At 38.6% G+C, this 22,598-nt stretch overlaps 1 protein-coding gene across 2 annotated transcripts in view; it reads left to right on the top strand.

Moving 5' to 3' along the window:
• nfkb2 (nuclear factor kappa B subunit 2) overlaps positions 1-22,598 on the top strand; it is a 31,883-nt gene that overhangs the window by 4,515 nt on the left and 4,770 nt on the right. The window contains exons 2-15 of one of the 2 annotated variants that reach the window (XM_008114223.3): positions 420-498; positions 705-745; positions 845-943; positions 2,248-2,399; positions 4,203-4,309; positions 5,784-5,942; positions 6,991-7,095; positions 7,704-7,789; positions 9,650-9,788; positions 9,875-9,994; positions 18,407-18,613; positions 20,372-20,513; positions 21,718-21,832; positions 22,300-22,507. In XM_008114223.3, the coding sequence (XP_008112430.2) occupies positions 420-498; positions 705-745; positions 845-943; positions 2,248-2,399; positions 4,203-4,309; positions 5,784-5,942; positions 6,991-7,095; positions 7,704-7,789; positions 9,650-9,788; positions 9,875-9,994; positions 18,407-18,613; positions 20,372-20,513; positions 21,718-21,832; positions 22,300-22,507 (1,759 nt within the window). The remainder of the gene's footprint in view (positions 1-419; positions 499-704; positions 746-844; positions 944-2,247; positions 2,400-4,202; positions 4,310-5,783; positions 5,943-6,990; positions 7,096-7,703; positions 7,790-9,649; positions 9,789-9,874; positions 9,995-18,406; positions 18,614-20,371; positions 20,514-21,717; positions 21,833-22,299; positions 22,508-22,598) is intronic. The other variant, XM_062975896.1, reaches the window with a different exon arrangement.

Here is a 22,598-nt window from a genome sequence, read left to right on the forward strand (position 1 = left end):
TAATTTCATACAAAACATAATATCATGGTTTTGTTCTGTGAGATCCAGGGATTTGTGTTTGTAGCACAGTATTCTAGTAGGTAGGTACCTGAACTATCGTGAAATACTATGGCCAGGTAATACTAAGCGTATCACAAACTATGTATCCTAATTTTTTAAGATGAAGCAATCATAAGGTGGTATACAACTGATATGATGGCGTGGTGTAATTTATACAGAGCAGCTCCTCATTAACACAAGAAAATAGCAGGCATTAACTCCCCCCTCATTGCTTCATGTGAGAATATTCTTTACCAGTAGTACCTACTAGTAGATGTTTCTTTCTAGCTTTAAAAGTATCCAAACCAAACTTTTATTCTAGAGTTTATATATTTCCAAAGTAAGGTCTTGTTGTTCTCTTGATTATATCCTATATGCAGTGCTTGGATGGTTTGGACTATGATGATTTCCAGTTTGGCTCCCATTTGATTGAGCAGAAGGAGTTGCATATGGAGACAGGTAAGGAGCACTAAGTGGAATTCTATGCCTGAGGACAGTACAGATGATATCAGAATCTTTCAAAGTGGCGGGAAGAAGGGTGTTTTCAATTCCATGTGTGTTTTGGATGATAGTAGCACAGCGTCTTTTGACTGCATCGCATGGGGCTGTGCCCATATACAGTATTGGCTCATTCAGGATATATTCTTTTTTCCCCCAATCCTCAGCTGAAGGCCCATTCCTCACTATCATTGAACAGCCAAAGCAGGTGAGTTTAATGTCTCGTCTGTCTTTTGTTACCGCTAAGCATTTCTGACAGCTTAGTCATCTGATGGGATGTCTTTATTTTTATTGTAATTCTTGACAGCGAGGTTTCCGATTCCGGTATGGCTGCGAAGGGCCGTCACATGGTGGGCTGCCTGGAGCTTCTAGTGAAAAGGGACACAAGACTTATCCCACTGTCAAGGTGAGCATTTGTTCTGTGGTACCGCTATCTGAAAATCTACTCTCTACACAGTATAGGCTTTAAGATTTGTAGACAGGTATCTGGTATTTTATTAATGGCATAAAGTTCAAGGAAGCACTTAACAAGGGGCAGTGCATTCCTGCTGCTGCTCTCCTTCCTGAAGCTGCATCGGCAGAGAAGTCAGAGGCCCCAATCAAAGCCAAGCCTGGTTTCAGTACTAAGTTGATGGTCAAAGGGGGCTGGTTGGTAAAAATTCCCCAGTACTGTTGTCTTATAAGGTATCAGTGACTTGAAGTAACTTTGGGCAATGGATGACAGCCCGGGGGGGGGGGGGGGGACCCTGTGAGGCAAGCATTCTTGGTGATCTCCCATTCCTGTCTCCTTTGCTATCATGCAGTTATTGTCTTCCATGTGCACAAGTCCTTGAAACAACAGTAATAAGCAAAGTAATAAGGAGTGGGGGGAGCACCCTGTGAGGAAAGAATTCTTGCTGATCCCCTGGCTCAGTGGAGCACAAGACCCATCCAACTCTGATTAACATGCCAGAATCTAGTTACATTTACACTTCCATGTGCATAAGTCCTTCCAGTGAACACATTGGCTTCGTGCAAAACAAGACCTAAGAATATGCTCCCTGTCCCCAGGCCTTGCAGTTGTTTCTGCTCCTGCCCTGGGATTCCTTGTCAGCCTGGTTGCACTATTCTCAGGAATTTTAAAAACTGTTTATATGGTATTTACATATTACCAGCAGTGGGAGAAGGTTGCTTTGCAGTGTGCCTGCTATCTAGGAATTTGTTCTGCCTCTGCTGCTGCCTTCCACCATTTCATTAATAGCGATTTTATCATTCATGGTTTTTGGTATCAGTGGGGAGTCATGGAACCCTTTATTTCTATCACACATTTTCACTTAATTGGGAGTTTATTTATTTATTTATTTATTACAATATTTATATCCTGCCCTTCTCACCCAATAGGGGACTCAGGGCGGCTTACAATGAAACACATATATAAAATTGTACAATACATTGTGAATCAATTAAACAGTTATTTAATTACATCAGACATTCATAAAAACACTTATAAGAGTTAAGATGGCTTACAAATAAAACCAGCCACAACATGTTTACAGAAGAAGGCATAAAAAGTTATAATTACCATGTCACTAACAATTTAAAACTAGGTTTTTCTGAAGAAAGAGTACAAAGGATCTAAGACAATACACATTTTACAGAAAGATGGCCTTTTCTCTCAGCAGGGTGGGACATTATTCTTCTGGACCTTATTTTATCCTATTTGTTTTGCAGATTTCTAATTATGTTGGACTGGCTAGGATAGAAGTGGACCTGGTGACTCACACTGACCCTCCACAGGTGCATGCCCATAGTCTGGTGGGAAAGCAATGCAATGAAGATGGCAACTGCATTGTGACAGTGGGCCCGAAGGACATGACTGCGCAGTATGTATGAGCTAGTGGGGAATGTGCCATGTTGAAAATAATTATTTCCTAGTAGTGTATAGTTTTCTGTTGAGTTAGACTGAACCAAATGGTCTGCCAGCACTTGGCGCAACTGTTAACTTTTTGTAGAATAGGTTTACTTGCTTACCATAATGGTTGACAGTTTATGAGGTGCCCTCCTTAAACAGCAGACTATACTTTTCCTGTTCTCAGATATACATTATCTGTATAGGGGGAAAAACACTCCAAACAAATTTACCAACAAAGTATTAATGAAAAGTAACTCATGCTATAAAGCACAAAAGAAACCTATAGAAAATGCAGTAAATCAATCTTAATTATCTAGACCAGATCTTTTTAAATTTTTCCATTCGGGGCCCCTTTTGGCTCAGGAAATTTGTATGTGATCCTGGGTATACGCGTATGTAAAATAGGTCTAAAATCAAATATTTGCTAATAACAAATCAGCATTTGCAAGGCTTTCTAAACAGACTGATTTTCCTTTTTATGAAGTATAGCTGAAGCTGTAGAGTCCACGGTAAACACTGCACAACAGATTTGTGTAAATGTTTAAGACAGTCACTGAGTGATGTTTAGAAAAAAAAAAATTGGGACTCCAGCATTGAGCTAAGAGGTTGGGACCCACAGTTTTAAGAAGCAGTGATCTAGACACAGTGCATGCTGTTCCTCAAACTGTCTTTGAAGAGCACTAGCTGATTCAAAGAGTTGATGTAAAACTATTGACCAGATCTAATTCTAGGAATCATACAGCCCTCGTACAATAGTTTCACTTGGCTTTTGGTCTGTTTCTGTAAGTACTGCTTGTGACCTGTGAAGCCTTATATTGCTCAGGCCTAATATGAGGCTGGCTTTGTGTTACATTCTTCAGTGTGGCCCTTCTCTTTATCCCACTATCCCCACAACATTATCTGGTAGAAACACAAGAGAAGGCCTTCTTGGTGACCATTCTTAGACTCTGAAACAGCGGGTATAGTGGCATCTTCTTTTGATTTCAATAGGCCTTTGGGAATTCCCTGCCCTTTAGGAAAGGGTTTTTTTTATTATGTACTGTAGAGTCTGAGCTTAGTTTTTTTTAGTGGGTATGTTTTAAAATTTCTTTTAATACTATTTATAGTTAAATCCCTTTTTCACTTTGTATTTTTTCATGGTGTAGAATGTTATTACAACTATTCTAACTTTGTCATATGCCTTTAGTCATAGGCCTGGGGAAAAGATGTGTGGCAAATAAATCCAATAAACTCACAGCAACTGAGTTATTCCAGCCATTAAAGCCTTCAGCAAAACATATAAAATATTTCTTTTTTTGATGAGTTTTATGTTTGCGTATGCGAAACCTAGACTTAGCAAACCATCCAATTGGCTCTTGGAATTTAGTTACTATTAAAAGCAGGTTTATAATCCTATGATCATAGAACAGAAACCACAGATTATCAGATGTTTCATTGCACTTGTCCCTCTTGGACCTTTTGGCCATACTACCTGCATAGCCGTGCAACCTGCTGGTTCTTCCTCAGCCTCTACTTGTTGTATTTAGTGTCCTTTATTTAAGGGGTTGGAGGCCCCTTTTTTAAAGGTATCCATATTTTCTGGCATTTTCTTCATACTGTTTAATAGTATGATGCAGTACAAAGGAATTCTTGCAGGTTTTGTGCTTTATCTTTTATTAATTGCTTAAGAACATTTTCAACTGAGGTAGTGATGAATCATGGACATTATGCCTATTGTAGGACAGGGTGTTATCTGACATTTTGTGGCATTAAAGTAAGCTTGTTGACTTTTCAGATTTAATAATCTGGGTGTGCTCCATGTAACCAAGAAAAACATGATGGAGATCATCAAGAACAAGCTACAGAAGCAGAAGATGCGAAATAGGAGCCAGTCTCTGACAGGTGATTTCTAACTAGGATCAAAATGGATGTGGGGGAAATAATTTTTTTTAGACGTTTAGGAGAAATAGGATGTCAGGATTCCAGGGATGATGTTGATTAATGTGTGTATGTTATCTGCTCCTCTCTTCCCCATACAATTAACAGAATGAATATTTACTCCCTATGTATTTTCCAGCTGCTGTTATCTTCTTATTCTCTTACAATCAGAACGAGACCACAAGGTGTCACAAGCCTTCACTGGAATTCAGCTGTTATTGTCTCTTGGTCATCTAGCCATCAAACCATTTATAATATTGTGAAGAGTGAAATTACAGTTTTGACACATTAATTCAATTCCATTTCACACTGACTACGAATATATTGTTTGGTTGAGTTTCCTCCTGTGATATTCCTAGTTTACACATAAGGAATGAAAATCAGAAGTTTGCTAAATGCAATACAATGAATCCATAAATCAGGATTTACAGACTCATTGGTTTCCATGAAACCTGTAGTCATGTGTTGGATGTCTTTCTCCCAGCAGAGTCGCCAGATTCACCCCTATTCTATCTGAACTAGAAGGATTTATTTAACTAGAAGGGCCCTATTTCTAGATGGTCTTGAAACTGAGAAAAACTGTGGGTGAAAGAATTGGAAGTTTAGTAGAGAAATTGGGGAAAGGGGAAAATAGGGACAGGGTTGACACCTATGGGCAATAATTAATGTGGAAAAACGTGGCTTTCCACAATCTAGCTCCAGTGACCAGGGTTGGTTAATTTTGAGGAGTGCTATCTCTGTATTTTTCTTTAATTCGTAAGATCAGATTGGATGGTTTCTGTCAGACTTGCCTGCTAGCAGTTGGCACAGTTTAAAACGTGAGGGAAGTGGAAATTGCATACCTAAATGAAATACTTGATCACTGTCCAACCTTACTGGGACAGTTCTTTTGAGTCCTCTATTCTAACTTTGGGCTCAATGTCAAAAGTCCATTTCCCCCAGTGGTGACAAAAATAAAACATTGCATATAGTATAGGGAATGATAATAACACAACAAGCAACAATGGGAACATAGTGATCCCTAGATCTCATATTTTGCTTACATCTGTAGCATGGAAGTTTTAAGTTGAAGCTGTATGCATGCTGAAGTTTGCAACTTATCCAGGAAATAAATTTCAAACATTTTCCGAAAGGATCTTTGATATATTGTCTAGATTAATTCCATGTGAACATGGCATTGTGTCTCCTATCAGTATATATAGTATTCAGTATATCCGTTTCTTCTTCTCCCCCACCAAATCATTTTAGCCTGATTTATTCTGAAAGAAATTTGGAATACATGGGGAAAGTGAACTCAGGCTATCTTCTGTTGCCTGTAATGTATCTGTGAAGATCTACTTATTTGAAAGTTTTTCTTGTTATGTGAGATGTTGGGTTTCTAGTGTCATGGCTTAGCTCTTTCTTCATCAGACTTGTAATTGAATGTCTAATTTGGCAGAATCTGATCATGATGAGCTTGAGCAAGAAGCAAAAGAGCTGAAGAAGACAATGGACCTCAGCATTGTTCGCTTGCGTTTTAGTGCCTACCTCCGTGACAGCAATGGAAACTTCACTCTGGCATTGAAGCCAGTTGTCTCAGATCCTATTCATGATAGCAGTGAGTCAACCTTTTTTTGTTCATAAACTACTTATAGCTGAAGTTTCCATCTTGTTAGAGGAGAGCTAAGGGGTGTCTGTTACTATGTTTCCTCTTTTACCCTAATTTTCCCCAAAGCATTTGGCCATGAAGCCCTAAACCTTACAAGTAATTATGTATATTATGTAAATTTATCAATTCTTTCCTGAGGACATGTTTTGTACAATCTCCTAATCTGCAATTAGGACCTGCAGAACAGGACTTTACTGTTACAATTTTTTCTTGAAATGTTATTCCTCTCTCATGCTTCCATATACAAACATGTGTCTTGTACTCTGGTATAACAACTAAACAGCACTTGTTCCAGAAGATGCTAATTCTAGAGGAAAGTCTGTCACCCTTTATCCAGGCGTCTAACTCATTTTTGTTGGGTCACCTGGGTCTTGCAGATATTGTACTGCACAATGACCCCTCCCATCTTTCTGTTTTAGTGTGAGAGATATTACTGATTAGAAAAAGAAAAACAAGTCTGTTTATCCAGATGCCATGAGACTAATAGCAGCCATAAATCCTTGGTTTCAGGCATATCTTTTCTAGAAAGGTTTGCATGTGTCGCACAACAGTTCTTAATTTATCTGATGTAGGAGCCTGGGAGTTTTTCTTCATTATGCCCAGGACTGGTCCATTATATGTCTCCATTGCTACAGTTATTTCTCCAGGACCAGCAATTCATGACTCGTGGACAATCTCCACTCGATGTGTAACACTGTTATAGAGAACACATAGGGTGAAGCATTGTTTTTTCACAACATCAGATGGCAAAAATTCAAATTGAGTTAGTCCATTCTCTGAATCCTGTATGTCTGTGTCTCTCTATGTGTGTTTTAGTTAGAATACATAAGGGGAAAGGTGGATGGTGAACATAAATATAAAATGGGTTAGAAAAGTATCCCCATGTTATAACTGGGTTGCCCTTGATTGAAAAACTGAGCCTTTGCTGTAAATCTCTCATCAAATTCACACAATTATATACAAGCTTATTCAGTTAAAATTTTGCTTTTCTCTGTAGAATCTCCTGGAGCTTCCAATCTAAAAATCTCCCGTATGGACAAGACAGCTGGTTCTGTGCGAGGTGGGGATGAAGTCTACTTGCTGTGTGATAAAGTTCAGAAAGGTAAGCACTATTCATTGGCTTCTTATGTTCTTCTTATCCTGTCTTTTCCTCTTTAGTTTGCTTATGCTTTTGGAGCAGCAGCTGAGGTCTTGTGTGATGCATATTTATTCTTGCACAATTAATCTTTAATGGCTTGGTATCTTCTGTTAATATTAATCATGCATCAGTGATCCAGATATAGAGATTAAATGGTGAATGGATTTTTCCATTTATCATCTTTTTTCCACACTGTTATGCCTTTCCCCTGCTTTGGAATGATCTTCCAAATATAAGCATTCATCCTTGTTCTAGAAAAGGAAGTCTGCTCTTTAAAAATGGCACCAGAAGGTTCCTGGGTTTACTTAGTGCAGCAGAAGCAGTGAAAAAAAAAGAGCATGTGCTGTTGCTGCAGAGAAGCAGCCAAAGCCTTACCAATTATTTGGGAAAATGTGGTAGGAAGATAGAGATTGCTATTTAAATATGTCAGATATTCACTTTCCAGTCTTTTTTTTTTTCATATTTTGTCTTTCTCTGACCAGAAAGGGTTACAAACCAGCATCCTTTTCCTTTCTTGTAAAGGGCACCTAAATGTGGTTGCTGACAGTGTGTTTCTTTTCCTTCTTCTCTAGATGATATTGAAGTACGATTTTACGAAGATGATGAGAATGGCTGGCAGGCCTTTGGAGATTTCTCCCCTACTGATGTTCACAAACAGGTACCTGTATGATCCTGAGAGCAAGTGTACATTTTCGACCAGGATTCAAATCAAAGCTCAGTCCCATATGGCCACAATCAAACAATTCTCTGTAACATTCTCTGTTAATGCAGATATCAAAGATATAACTGCAGTTGTGTAAAAGACACGCTCCCTGTGCCAGTTATTAGGGAGTTCTAATTTTAAGATTATGAGTCCGTGCACTTGGGATTTTTATCACAGGTAAAGGAGAGAAAGGAGAGCTTCTTTGCTGATTTTTAGGGCTCCTGAGTTTGCCTTGGTACTGATGTTGAGGTGCCCTACATCTTTCTTTGTGACTAAATTCATTTTGTGCCGCCTCATCACTATCTACTTGTCACTTTGAGTCAGTTCTTGTTGATATGGCTGATGCTCCATAGAAGCATTTATCCTGTCTCTTGCTTATGGCCAGCAAAAGCAACTCAGAACTAATTGGGCCTATTGCTGATGGCAATGCTGCTTTATCAGAAGGAAATAAAGGGTGATCTATACCGTTTTGGGTCACAATACAGGTGTCCATTTTGATTGCTATTCCTGAGTGAAATGAGTTGATAGTGGTAGGAAGGTTGGTTGGTGGTACAGTAGAGTCTCACTTATCCAACACTCACTTATCCAACGTTCTGGATTATCCAACGCATTTTTATAGTCAATGTTTTCAATATATCGTGATATTTTGGTGCTAAATTCATAAATACAGTAATTACTACATAGCATTACTGCATATTGAACTACCTTTTCTGCCAAATTTGTTGTCTAACATGATGTTTTGGTGCTTCATTTGTAAAATCATAACCTAATTTGATGTTTAATAGGCTTTTTCTTAATGCCTCCTTATTATCCAACATATTCGCTTATCCAACATTCTGCCGGCCCGTTTATGTTGGATAAGTGAGACTCTACTGTATTTGTAAATAAGTCAGTTGGGGCTTAGGGCCAGGATGTAAAGCTGAAACTGTATTAGTTGTTCTCTTGTATGATAAATATCTAGAAGTGGGTTCATCTGGACTTCTCAGCTCCATTCAGTACAATGCATTCTTCAGCTTGGATCTGGGATATACTTGTATCTACTGCAGTGCATTTAATGAGTTAACTTGGACTTTCCTGTGACTTTTTAAATGTACTCTATTCCCTGTAATCCATGTTGCAGTGCACATTGGTGGCATGAATTTTGTAGCTGCGGAAGTTTGAAGTCATTTTGAAGCTACATTAGTCTGTGAGTGTAGATGGGGTTTGAGATAATATAGAAGCTTTAGCTGGTGTGAGACTCCAATGGTTCTTCTGTGAGCAGCAGTGGGTGTCCTGTTGACTTTATTTTCATGGATCCCACTCAAAAGCTGTAACTCTGTATAATCTGTCATAATTAAAGAAGTTATTCTTTCCCTCTGCACATCTCCCATATAACAGCACTGACAGGGAATGGATACTTCCTAGGATCCATCATTTTGGGAGGCAGGAACAATGCCTGAAAAATAGTGCCCCTACCATAGAGCTTCCTACCCAGACTAAAGAATTTTCTATCAGCATGTTGAAACTATTTTGTTTTCATGAACCTTTCCCAAGTTTTGCATTTCCCCAGTGGTTTTGAACATGTTTTTTTAATTGCTTTCCTTTTTAAAACTATGTTTTTCATGTTTGTCACTCTGAGCATTTTGATATATTACAACATGACTAAAATATATATCTCCCCACTCAGGTAAAATGGGTTGTTGTTAGTGTAAGTAGAGCACTGCCCAATATTTAGCATATACTGTATTGGGAGAGGTGAACCAGTATGCTGGGAGAGATCTGGCTGTATGTTGTGTGACTTGTCCTCTGGCATCCCGTTGCCTTGTCTTCCTACAGTATGCGATTGTGTTCCGCACACCTCCCTACCACAAGACGCAGATTGATCGCCCAGTCACTGTGTTCCTCCAGCTGAAGCGCAAGCGCGGGGGTGATGTGAGTGACTCCAAGCAGTTTACATACTATCCAATTGTTGAAGGTAAAGACTGTTTTGAAGGTATTACTTGTTCTTTAATACTGTGGCAGGATTTAACTGTGATAACGCTTCCATGTTTTTGGCTTCAGATAAGGAAGAAGTGGAAAGGAAGCGTAAGAAGTTCTTGCCTCAGTTTCCTCAGCACTTTGGTGGAGGTGCCCCTATGGGAGGAGCTGGTGGTGGAGCTGGTGGATTTGGCTCTGGTGGAGGTAGAGTCTCTCTTTTTATGAAGACTTTATGGACTTGTGCTTCTTGTTTTTATGTGATATACTACTATTAATTTGAGATCACAGGATTTTAATGTGAAGCTGCATAATCATCTTGCAAAAAAGTGTGTGAAGCCTGGAAGCTTTGGAAAATTGTGGAAAGCTATACTTTAACAACACTATGTAACACAGTTTTTGTTCCTGAGCTATAAATGTAATTTATTAATTGGTTTTATCATAAAATATGGGAAAAAGTTTATTAAACTGCAAAAAAAATGTTTTTGTGGGACATTCTGCAGCACATTTTGTTATAGTTTTGCAATCAATATTTCATAGAGTCTCAACTAATTCAGTATAGTTTGTGGCAGCTACACAAACAAAGTTTCTGGAGTGTAATAACTTCTTTCAAAGTAAGTACTGTAAAACTAAACAAGAAATAACACTTTCAAATCAGGAACAGAAATCTTTGTTACATAATGCAATATTCTATTCTTGTTGTTACTGTAGCAGCTCTATTTATTTATCGGGTCAGAAGTGAACTGAGGGTACAAGTTGCAATGTATTTGAAAACACAAGCAAAGTTTAGAAAACCTTGGCATTATACTAAATGTCCTTTGACCAGTAACTAGCCAGTTGGAGTGCCTCTGGTGTTGCTATAAGAAGGTCCTCCATTGTGCATGTGGCAGGGCTCAGGCTGCATTGTAATAGGTGGTCTTTGGTTTGCTTTTCTCCACACTCACATGTCGTGGACTCCACTTTGTAGCCCCGTTTCTTAAGGTTGGCTCTGCATCTCGTGGTGCCAGAGCGCAGTCTGTTCAATGCCTTCCAAGTCTCCCAGTCTTCTGTGTGCCCAGGAGGGAGTCTCTTGTTTGACGTCAGCCATTGATTGAGGTTCCGAGTTTTAGCCTGCCACTTTTGAATTCTCACTTGCTGAGGTGTTTCTGCGAGTATCTCTGTAGATCTTAGAAAACTATTTCTTGATTTAAGGTGTTTGTGTGTTGGCTGATATCCAAACAGGGGATGACCGGAGATGTCATTGCTTCGGTCCTTTCATTGCTGGATGCTACTTCAGATGTCAGGTGGTACAATGCTGGCTAAACAGTATAATTTCTCCAGTGGCGTGGGGTGTAGACATCCTGTGATAATGCGGCATGTCTCATTAACAGCCACATCCACTGTTTTAACATGGTGAGATGCATTCCACACTGGGTATGCATATTCAGCAGTAAAATAGCAAAGTGCAAGGGCAGATGTCTTCGTTATGTCTGGTTGTGATCTCCAGGTTGTGCCAGTCAGCTTTCGTCCGATGTTATTTCTAGCACCAACTTTTTGCTTGATAGTCAAGCAGTTCTTCTTGTAAGTCAGAGCATGGTCCAAGGCAACTCGGTGTGCTGCAATGCTCCAGTGGGAATCCTTCCCAGGTAATACTCAGAGCTCAAGATGCTTGTCTGTTCTTAAGGTGAAAAGCACACGTCAGCTCTAAATATCTAGCTTTGGATGTTGCGCGGAGAAAATTTAAAGCAGCTGAAAGTGCCACTGTGTTTCAGCCTCTCTGTTTGTCTTTGCCTATCTTGTGGCTTTCATTTTCACTATTCACCTTCCATCTTTAATTTATTTTTTGCCTGTCTTGCCATAGGATGGTAGAGTTTCGAGGTGTTACATGGTTTTAGTTAAATCATGTTAAGAATTCATAATATAGACAGGCTGTGATATATGTTGAGGGTATGTTCCTGGTCTTGCAATATAAATTGAGCCAGTTCCATAGGAGGCTGTGGGGATACTATTTGGCAGAGGTGAAGTAGCCACAAAATTAGCACTACCACCCATTTTACAATGATGGAAAGCATAAAGCACCAGAGGTTACCTTTTCCAGGTTAGATGAGTATGCAGGAACTTTCTAAAGCTGGGCTTCTTAAACTTTTTCCACTCATGGTCCTTTTCTTCTCAGGAAATTTTTACATGACCCTGGGTTTATAGGTATATAAAATCAGTATAAAATCAAACATTTCCTGGTAATAAAGCATCATTTTCAAGTCTTGCTAAAAGGCCGATTTTCCTTTTTATGAAGTACAACTGAAGCATTTTCTGTAGAGTCCACAGTAAACAATGTGTGTTGTTGCTACAGATAAGTAAATGTCTAACATAGTCACTAGATGGCATTCAGAAATCTTTTACTGTTGCCACATTTTTATTACTGCAACAGTGAGGTAAAGGGACTTCAACCGAGGATGGCAACTACAGTTTAAGTAGCAGTGTTGTAGAGCAGGGGTTCTCAAACTTAAGGTTTCTCGTGGAGCCCCAAGAAATGTTTATATATTATATTATATATAATGTATATATATCAGACATGGGCAAACTTTTGGACCAACATAAATTTAACAGTATTTCAGTGGAAGACCCCAGGGGCCTTCCAGTCTAAGTTTTTTCTGCCATGCAGGGAAAAACATAATCAAAGTACCTCCAACAGATGACCAGACAAACTTTGTAACAACAACAACAATACAAGAACAACAGAAAATCCAGTGGCTATCCAGTTCATCTGCCATGCAGGAAAAACACATGAAAGCATTCCCTGAGCGGTGGGAGGAAAATAGAGTTTTGTAAGCAAAGAAGGTGTGGGGAAAAGAATCTGGGTGCCCAGGAAGGTGAGGAAAAAGGCTTTTGGTGGCAAGAGAGGCAGAGGAGGGGGAGGAGCAGGAAAAAGTAGGGAAAGCTTGGAGGAAGGAGGAGGAAGGGGGAACCGTGGAACTCCTCAGTATGGAGTACACTTTGAGAACTGCTGCTCTAGGAAGCAGAAAGAGCAGCAACTGCTGATAGCAAAGAGGATTTGTAGGGTGAGTCAATTTGCTATTTGACTACAGTTCCGCTTCACAGGAGCACATACAGAGAACTACTGGTTGTAAGATTGTGTTCTGCTACTCTTCCTCATGTCAGGGAGAACACTTTCTGTGCCTTCTGCAATAGGTGCAAGGAGCACAACAAGAAAAGGCATATCTTCCACTCCTTTCCAGTTGGTTTGCCAAGTGAAGTAAGCAGACAATTGCTCACTCCCCATCTAAGCAAGCAGAGGAAACTCCTTCCAGACACATGAAAGCTTTCAAGATTCCAGCTTCTTCCTCCTTTTCACCCTTACCCAACCCAACAGGCAAAGGCAATCCCTTGCTGCAGTTGGCTTTCCTCCTTCCCTACTCCACTGTCAGGTAAAATAAAACCAATCTAGTTATCTTTTCTTGCCACTCAAAATTCCAAACAGTTTCACTGTTTCAACTCACTCTCCTTATTATCTCTTTTGCACCCTTGTACCTCTCTCAGCTACACAGGGAGAGCTATTCGTTGTAGGCAAGTCTTTCATGTATTTATTTCTGTTGAAATATAAGCATGAAATATTGTCAACTGAGACAATGCAAATTGAGAACATATCTGTTATTCAGAAAGCTCATGCAGTTCATTTTATAGCCTTCCACCCTTACCTTTACAGTGGCTTTTCTGCTTTGAATTCCTAATATCTTTCTGTACCTATCTAACAGCACCCCATTATCCTCTTCCTGAACATTTCTTTACAGGAATGAATAAATGGTGGATATTTTCATTCTTTATCCACATTTTAAGTAGATGCTTAAGGGGGACTAATTTGAGGAGGTAACAAATTGTCTTTAAAGGTATTGGACTTCTCATATACACCCCTTTAAAAGACTATAAATGTTATCTAAAAACCATGGGACATACCAAAATCCATAATAGCAAAAGGAGAATGTATTTGAGATGACTTGTGATGATTCTGTAAATATATATGTGAATAGAGTGGTGGAAATGTGTGTGGGAAGCAGTGAAGAGGCATATTTCTGAGGAAAGGTTTCTGTGAAGTGAGATTAAATAGCTTGTATTGATTTGTTGAAGTACAACTGTAGAATGATTTGATTTTAAGGCCAACACTGCTGTAACCTAAAGCTGTAACTGGGGAGTGAAACTTTGAGTGCTGCCACTTGGATGGATGCCCTGCTGCTGCTTGAACTTTTGGATGAATGCCACTTGGCCTTGGAAAAAATATCGATTTTCTCATTTTATAGTTGCTTCCAATAATTGCTGTTATTACCTGCTGTCAAGTCAGCTTCGTGGTGATTCTGTGAATGAGATTCCTTCAAGTCCCACTGTTACTGAGACCCCACTCAGGTCTTAAACACTTTGGGCTATGGTTTCCTTGATTTCAATCTACATTACATCCCCCATACTCTCCATGGTAGATCCTCTGTGGTAACTCTTGGCAAAAGTTATTCATTTCAGTAGGATTATCTCTGATTACCTGTTTCTACAGAACCTATCATGGTGGATACAGGGGTCTTAGTCTATATATGGTCTTCCTCTTTTTCTACTACTTTTTGCTTTGCAGACATTGTCATCTTTTATGTCTTCTCATGATTGGTTCGAAGTACAGTGGCCTCAGCTTTAATCTCCTTGGCATTTTGGGGAGAGTTTTGATTTGATTGGCTCTCAGACGTATTCATTTGTCTTTTGGCAGTCCAGGGTATCTGCATATCTTTCCTCCAGCACTCCATTGAGTTGATTCTCTTCCTACCAATGTCCAGCTTTCACAACCATACATAGAATTTGGAAACACAATGAGTGGACAATCCTAACTTTAAGATTAACAATATACCTGTGCACTTTAGGTTCAAGTCTAGTTCCTTCATAGCTGCCCTTCCAAGTTCTAGTCTTCTGATTTTTTGAATGCAATCTGTATTCTGAGCCAAAGTATGGAACATCTTTATTTCAACATTTTCATTAAAGTTGATGATGAAAATGCTGAAATAAAGATGCCCCATACTTCGACTAGGTATATAAAGCATCTGTTATTATTGTTTACTTAATGTTCAATTGAATCCCTGCCTTTATTTTTTTTCCTTGACTTTCTTCCATAGCTGTTCCAGCATTTGCTATTTTTTGCTAGTAGCATAATATCTCTGGTTATTATTATTATTATTATTATTATTATTATTATTATTCATTTCACTTACTTGAACAACAGTGACTGTTGTTTAATTTAACTTTAACAGTTTATTAGTAGTTGATCATTATTAAACCAGTTGTTTCATTTGAACCATTTTATTTTATCATGCAAGAGATGCCGTTCTGAAACGAATCCTTCAATTAATGTAAGTTTGATCAAAACAGTTTTGAAAAGAAAAAAAATCGATTCGTATTTAAGCTAGTGGATGTATAATCTGAACTGCATTTTGCTACTTATACTGATATAGTCATATATTCCTATATATAGGCTACCAGTTTGTTAATATAATGCCCAACAGTTGGGAAATTCCCCTGTATATGGGATTTCCCAAGTTTCCTATCATAAGGAAGTTCCCCTGGTACTATCCCACATCCGTTGGGCAGGACCAATGTGGTGAGATGAGTGGAAAGGAAGGCAGGCTGGATCTACACAACCCTATAATCTAGTTTCAGAATGTGGAGTAACTGTATTATATCAGTTTATACTGCCCTATAATCCAGATCAATGCAGTTCATCCATATTCTGAAACTGGATTTTAGGGCAGTGTAGATCCAGTTTTAGTGTTTGGCTATCATCTGATCAGATGAAGAAATAAAAACAGAAGAAATTTTAGCACTTAGTGCAAGAAATGTGCTTATGTGCTGGAAGGCAAAGTGCACATAACCAGAATTGGGGTGGGGGGTGTTATTTAAAATGTGCATTAATATTTGCATTAATATTTTAATGAAAAACATTGAATCTTGGTTATTATAGTACTGTATTTCTTTGACTCTAAGATACCATCGAGTGTAAGACACACTAATTTCAGTACCACCGTCACCACCACTAAAATGCATAAGATATACCTCTAAGTCACACTTCATTTTTAGAGATATTTATCTAGGGAAAATGTGTGTTTTAGAACTGAAGAAATACAGTAATACTGTGAAAGTTTATTTTATGTCTTAGAAAGCTTAATCAACCATGCTTTAACACTTTCTAATATTAACACTTCAAGGTTATTAGGCTTTGATATGTTTTACATCTTTCAATAAAACCCCATTTGTATTGCTTATTGTTCCAATTAAGTCTGAATAGAGGCCAAACATAATACAATATGTGAAGTACTTTCAGAGATAGATGAAAATAAGAATAACTTAATGTTCAGCATTAGTCGTACTTCTTGCTTATAATTAAATCTGAATAAATAGTAATGCAAAAATGTGAAAGCACTTTTCATAGAAGCACAGGCAAAAAGAAATTAAGCTTTAAACACTTTGAATAAAAACACTAGCTTAGAGGCCTCTTCAGTTCCCAGTTTCTTTTAGTAATTAATGTATGTTACATTTTCAAAATTTAAATTGATTTCATTTTATCTGGTCTTGTTACTGTATTTCAACAATTTGTTTCTATGTAATATTTTACTGTCTTTGACTTTTCATTCTCAATATTCTTATTTCAACAATTCATCCCCTCTATAAAAAGTTTTTATTTTTATTTTTGGTATTGACAGAATTCTCAGTTTAGTCATTCCATTCTTAATATTCTTCTTGTACATCAGGCTATCATTTAACTAGGAAATTGTCTATTTAGGTTTTTCCCAACTTAATGGATTTTTTTTACATTTTGTTTTGGCTTTATATTTTTTTAACAAAGCTTGAAGATTTAAATATCTTTTCTCCTGTGTTTTCTTTTTCCTTAGTCTGAAGATAAGTTTGTATCTGCTCCAGTAGTTCAGTCATATCTTTGTTGGCACTTTTAACTATTGTTGTTTTAAGCTGTTTGTCGGTATCTATTAGAAAACCTGATGTATACTTTAAACTTGCAAAATCAGGTCCCAATTTCTTCTTGTCATCATTTAGTTGCAGTTTAGCATTAAGGAAGAAAATGAACTGAAGTTAAAGCCATGTTAGTAGTGAAAGATTCAATCATTACATTTTTAAAACTGTTGGGGTGAAACATGCTACAGTGGTAGAACACATTTATCACTGTTAGCCCACCAAATTTCAGAATGTTTCACTTATCCATGGATTTTTGTGGAATTTTCAGTTTTTATAAACAACATTTTTTTAAAAAAAAAACTAGAAGAGCTATCTCCTTGAATTTTCTATACTATGACAGGAAGTAACAGGGGATCATTCCCCCTAACTTTCAGAAATATTCATACATCTACTGATTTTAGGGATTTTTAAAGAAGTTTTGACAAAAACAATTTTTTAAAAACGCCACAACAGCTATCTCATTGAATGTCTCTATTAACCAATAGAAACCAATATTAATGAATTCGACATCTTCATAGAATCCTAGAGTTGCAGGGGACCCGCAAGAACCATCTGGTCTAACCACCTTCCAGGCAGAAGGGCACCATCAAAACTCTCTATTGACAGATCGTCATCCAGCCTCTAAACTAATTAACATGCTTCACCTATAGTAGGGGGCCATCCATTTAGGGATTTGGGGAAACTGACTTTGGAAGCCTTCTGAGATTTACAAAACTAAAATGAAAAAGTATGGGGTAAATTCTTAAATTTTTGGCACAGGCCACACCCACATATCAGATATTGCCTTGTAAGTACAACAAATTTGATCCAAATCATGAGGCAAAAGAAAAAAATGCACACCTCTATTGATTATCTTGCAGATTTTTAGACCTATAGGTCAGCCTTTAATGTCAGCATCCACACAATCCACTAAACTGTTCCTATAGGTTTCAGCTGACATGATCACTTTCAAAGCACCTGATCGTCTATTGATTCATTATGGATATTTTATCATCCGTTGATCCCTACACAATTTTAATTTTTACTCTGAAAAATATGTGTTTTTTCCCCTTTGTCGTAAACGGTGCCCAGTAAAGAACCTCCTATTCCTTTTGTTTTGGGGGAAATTATAACCAGGATGCAGTTGCTACATTCGCTGGACAAACTGTGGGCCATCCACGTTTTGAAATGCAGTGTTGATAGCATATGTAAATTGAGCTACTTGTTAATCTAATGAATCTAATGTTCACATGTAATTTTCCTTGCAAACAATTCCAGTGAAGATGGTGCTCCTTTTTGTGCTGCAAGGGTACTCTGATAATATAACAATGCTTGATGATTTGCTGCTTATAAGGCTGGATCTACACTGCCATATAATCCAATTTCTGAATTCAGATGGGGCCTAAGTGAGATAGGGTCTGGGGGTAGGGAGAAACTATTTCTTTGAACAGAAAAATCCGTGTTAAAAACTGGTCTGAAATAAATTGATTGATACAAGCGTTAGGTATGTGGGCTTTATGACATAAATTGAATGGTGTTTCCCATGCCACAGTGCTCTTATTAAGAATGATTTATTTTGCAACCACATCAAGGTACAATTTTGCAGGGAGAGCTATCTTTTTCAGCATACCCATCTTTGTGACTGCATTGTTTCTTCTGTGTCTGCTTCAGGTGGAAATCCCTGGCATTCTGCGGGATACAGCCCCTATAATAGCAACATCTACTTATCTGGCACCCACCCTGTGGGCAGTTATCAAGGAGGGAGAGGCATTCAGATGCCTCAAGCTGTCCCAGTGGAAGATGGGGACCATCAGCTCTCAGAGGATGGGAAACAGGCCTTCACAGAGGAAAAGGATTGCCTTGAACTTCTACAGCATGGTATGGATAGGAAAGGTTATGCAACCAATTGTCTGGGTTGAGAGGCATCTAGGAGCTAGTTTGTGTCGTTGAGAGCTCCATGCGATTGCATGATGTCTCCAACCCCAAAATGTAGTATTATCCAGTATTATGTGAATACATATAGGGCAGTCATTACAATAAGACATTATCTCCTTACCTTTTCTGACTGGAAAATCATGTGATGTAAATCCATGTGATTTCAGGAATCAAGCCAGCACTCATATTTATTTGTATTTAATTTATATGCCTCCTTTATCCCAGAGCAGCACCCATGTTTATTTATTTATTTATTTATTTTAGATGTCTCCTTTATCCCAGGCAGCATCCATATTTATTATTTAATTTATATACCTCCTTTATCCTGGAGCATGCCCTAAGGTGGATTCCAAGCACAATAAATTTACATTGCATTTACTGTAAAATTTGAAAAACTGTTAAAATCAGTTCATAAAAGTGTTTACTCTTTTAATTTTGTATGGATTTTTGGTTGAACTTAGATATAAGAGCAATCTAAATACAATAGTTCTGTTTACTTCTACAACTTTCAGCGAAAGAGTGTTTAGAACAGGATCAGTGGCATCAGGTTAATTATAGTTGCTCTGCTCTGGTTCTGCAGGAAATATACCAATATTTATTGGAATCTAATGTGCCATTAAATCTAATGCTTATCTTAATTTTCAAAACCCTGTAGCCAAAAAAAGTATTTGCTGGTGAATGTAATGCGCAGCGGGGAAAAGAGCACTCTTTGTAATATGGCCATTACAGTTGCTGCATGCTTAGTATTCCTTCTTTAAAAACCAAAGTGTTTGGAGCACCAAAGCTTTCAGCAATGGAAAGGAAAAGCTTGGGGTGCATCTGTGCTTTAGAATGAATGCACTTTAACTGCCTTGGTTCAATGCTATGGAGTCATGGGGGCTGTAGTTTTACAAGACCTTGAACCTTCTCTGCTAGAGTGCGGATGCCTCATCAAACTACAAATACCAGCATTGTATAACATTGAGCCATGACAATTAAATTACGGATGACATTCCTCAAATAGAAGCCCCAGGTGTTCTTGAGGCAGTTTCTCCTATTGCTTTGACTCCATTCTAAGATTACCCTATTATGCAAATCTATGCGACCCTAATTTTGGTAAGGTAATTTAGCCAAAAAAGGTGAGTGTTAGATTCGAGTAAATACAGTAATTCATAGCCCCACTTCAGCCTATGCGAACATTGCCTAGGTTGGCAATGGTTATTTGTTATTTATTTATTGAATTTATCTTCAACTTTTCCCCAAAATGGAATTCAAAGTAGCTTACCATATTTTAAAAAAAAACATAAACAGCAAAAATATTAATTTACAAAAACTTAAAGAAGTAAATATTACAATATGATTAAAAAGTTTAAAACCCTCAATTTAAAAAAAAATATATAGTTTCGATAAAATATTAAAAATGCAGCATACAATTTTGCACATGATTTAAATTCAAAAGACCTTGAATCAAATGTTTCCTTGCTGGGAGAAAGAGAGCAGGGAGTCGCTTTCCAAAGTCTCAGACAAAGAACAGCCTCCCTTCATGCAGTACAGTATCTTTTTCTCAGGAAACCCCAAGGGCCCCTTGTACTTTGCCATGGCCCTTCTCCAGTTGGAGTCAGGTTTGACCAGATAGAATAGTGTTGGAGTGGTTTATTCATAATGACTTGGAGGTAAAGGCAAAAAATTATGATTGATCAGGATTGTATTAATGGTTTTTAGCTCAGGAGTGCAGCTCATGGATGCTGATGCTGGCTCGACGCAGCGCTCGGGCCCTTCTGGACTACGCCGTCACTGCTGATCCACGTATGCTCTTGGCTGTGCAGAGACACCTTGCAGCATCTCAGGATGAGAATGGAGACACGTGAGTGTGTTCTGGAAAGAACAGGTCTGAAGGACTCTGAGGGGAGAATATCCTGCAACTTGTTTCCTTGGATATTTCTGATGCTAGGTAGAGAGATTTCCCTTGACACACTCTGTGTGCAGGGAATACTTCCCAGTTTGTTCTCAGCTCTCTGCTGAAATGGAGGGTCTGCAGAGTGAAAGTAGGCTGAGTCACCTTTTTCACCTTTCCTCCATCCTTGTTTTTTTATTTTATTTTTAAACATGCCTACTTTCTAAAGCCTTTTTTGCATTCTGGGCATATAGAAATGTTTCTGAATTTGTCAGCTGTTTGAATACAATCTTAAAACAGCAGGGCTGCCAACTGAAGATTGGATTAAAGTGTGGGATTGTTAGTCACCTTGAATCCACACGGGGAGAAGGGCGAGGGGTATAAATAAAGTTAATATAAAAAATAAATAAAAATAAGTAAATTGATGATGATGATGATGATGATGATGATGATAATTGTAGTCGAAAGAGCTTGGCTGACAGTGTTCCAGTTTAGATTTACCTCAAAGCTGGGGTCCTCAAATTTTTTAAGCCAAGGGCAGGTTCACAGTCCCTCAGACTGTTGGGGACAGATGGAATGTAGTTTGAAAAAAACATGAACAAATTCCTATGCACACCGCACATATCTTATTTGTAGTGCAAAAAATCATGAAAAAACAATACAATATTTAAAACAATTGTCACCAACATAAACTTATCAGTATTTCATTGGGAAGTGTGGGCCTGGTTTAGGCTGATGAGAGAGTCAAGTTAATTAGATTGTTGTTGTTGTGTGCCTTCAAGTTGTTTCAGACTTAGGGTGACCCTAAGTCTAGAGTTTAGGGTGGGGGCCAGGTAAATGACTTTGGAAGGCTGCATACAGCCTGCAAGCCTTTGTTTGGGGACCCCTGACTCAAAGGGACACCTAATTGTTTTGAATCTTTTATCTTGTGTTCCTCTTTTTAACAATCAAGTTGTTCATTTGCATAGCAGTATTCACTGCTTAACAGATTCTTATTCTTTAAATGTAAACTTTCCAAATATTAAGAAAGCTTGGATTTTCCTCCTGCAAGATGGCATGCTCCAACTAGAATGGTGATTGGGCTTAGCCCTTTTGCTTGGTGGGGGCTGTTGGTTTCTGAAACTGATTAGGGTAACAATGAGCTTTGCATTGAAATCTTATTCTTTTCCTTTAGGCCTTTGCATCTGGCAGTTATCCATGAGCAGACAGCTGTGATTGCACAACTGGTTCAAGTGGCAGTCAGTATCCCCAATCAACAGATCATCAACATTGCCAATCATTTGCAGCAGGTATAACAGATGGTGTCCAAGGACACCTTTCAGCCCTCCTCCCAGTCTCCAGCACTGTCTCCACTGCACCCACCCCTTTCTATGTGTACTTTGGGATCTCAGGGTTGTCTTACCCAGATTTGCCATGGGCATATGCTAAAAGTGATTTTTTTTTTTGCTGTGCCATGGTGTTAAAGCACAGCCTCACCATGAGTTCCTTTATGAATTGCTTCATGGCTGCTTTCATGTGAGCCCTTCGTTAGATAATCCATTAAGACTGAGGACTGACGTAGCCTATTGGGTGCATAGCTTCATTGTGAATACAACTTGCAGAGACAGAACATTATGCTTTGTCTTCTTATACCCCATTACTTGGATGGTGGCGGCGGCGGCATCTGGGCCACCTGTAGCTCTAGGGGAGTGCTTGTCTGGTATGGCATCTTTTTGATTGTGTGGCTCATTCTTTTTTTCTCTCTCTCTGTCCTTAGACACCTCTGCATTTGGCCGTGATCACACGTCAGCCCAGGGTGGCTGGTTTCTTGCTCCAGGCTGGTGCAGATCCCACTCTGCTGGATCGCTATGGCAATTCGATAATTCACCTTGCCCTTCAACTGGGAGAGGAAGAGATGCTGAGAACCCTTCTATGTCACTTGGGGCCTCATACACTCCACCTACTTGAGACACCAAACTACCTTGGTAGGTGATAGGAGAGTAACAAGGAAGTCTTTTATTCCCAGCCTCTTGGAGTGAGACTGGATGCTGCAGGAGTGCTTAGAGAGCTCTTTAT

The sequence above is a fragment of the Anolis carolinensis genome, chromosome 3 (assembly GCF_035594765.1).
Source record: "Anolis carolinensis isolate JA03-04 chromosome 3, rAnoCar3.1.pri, whole genome shotgun sequence".
Taxonomy (NCBI): Eukaryota; Metazoa; Chordata; class Lepidosauria; order Squamata; family Dactyloidae; genus Anolis; species Anolis carolinensis.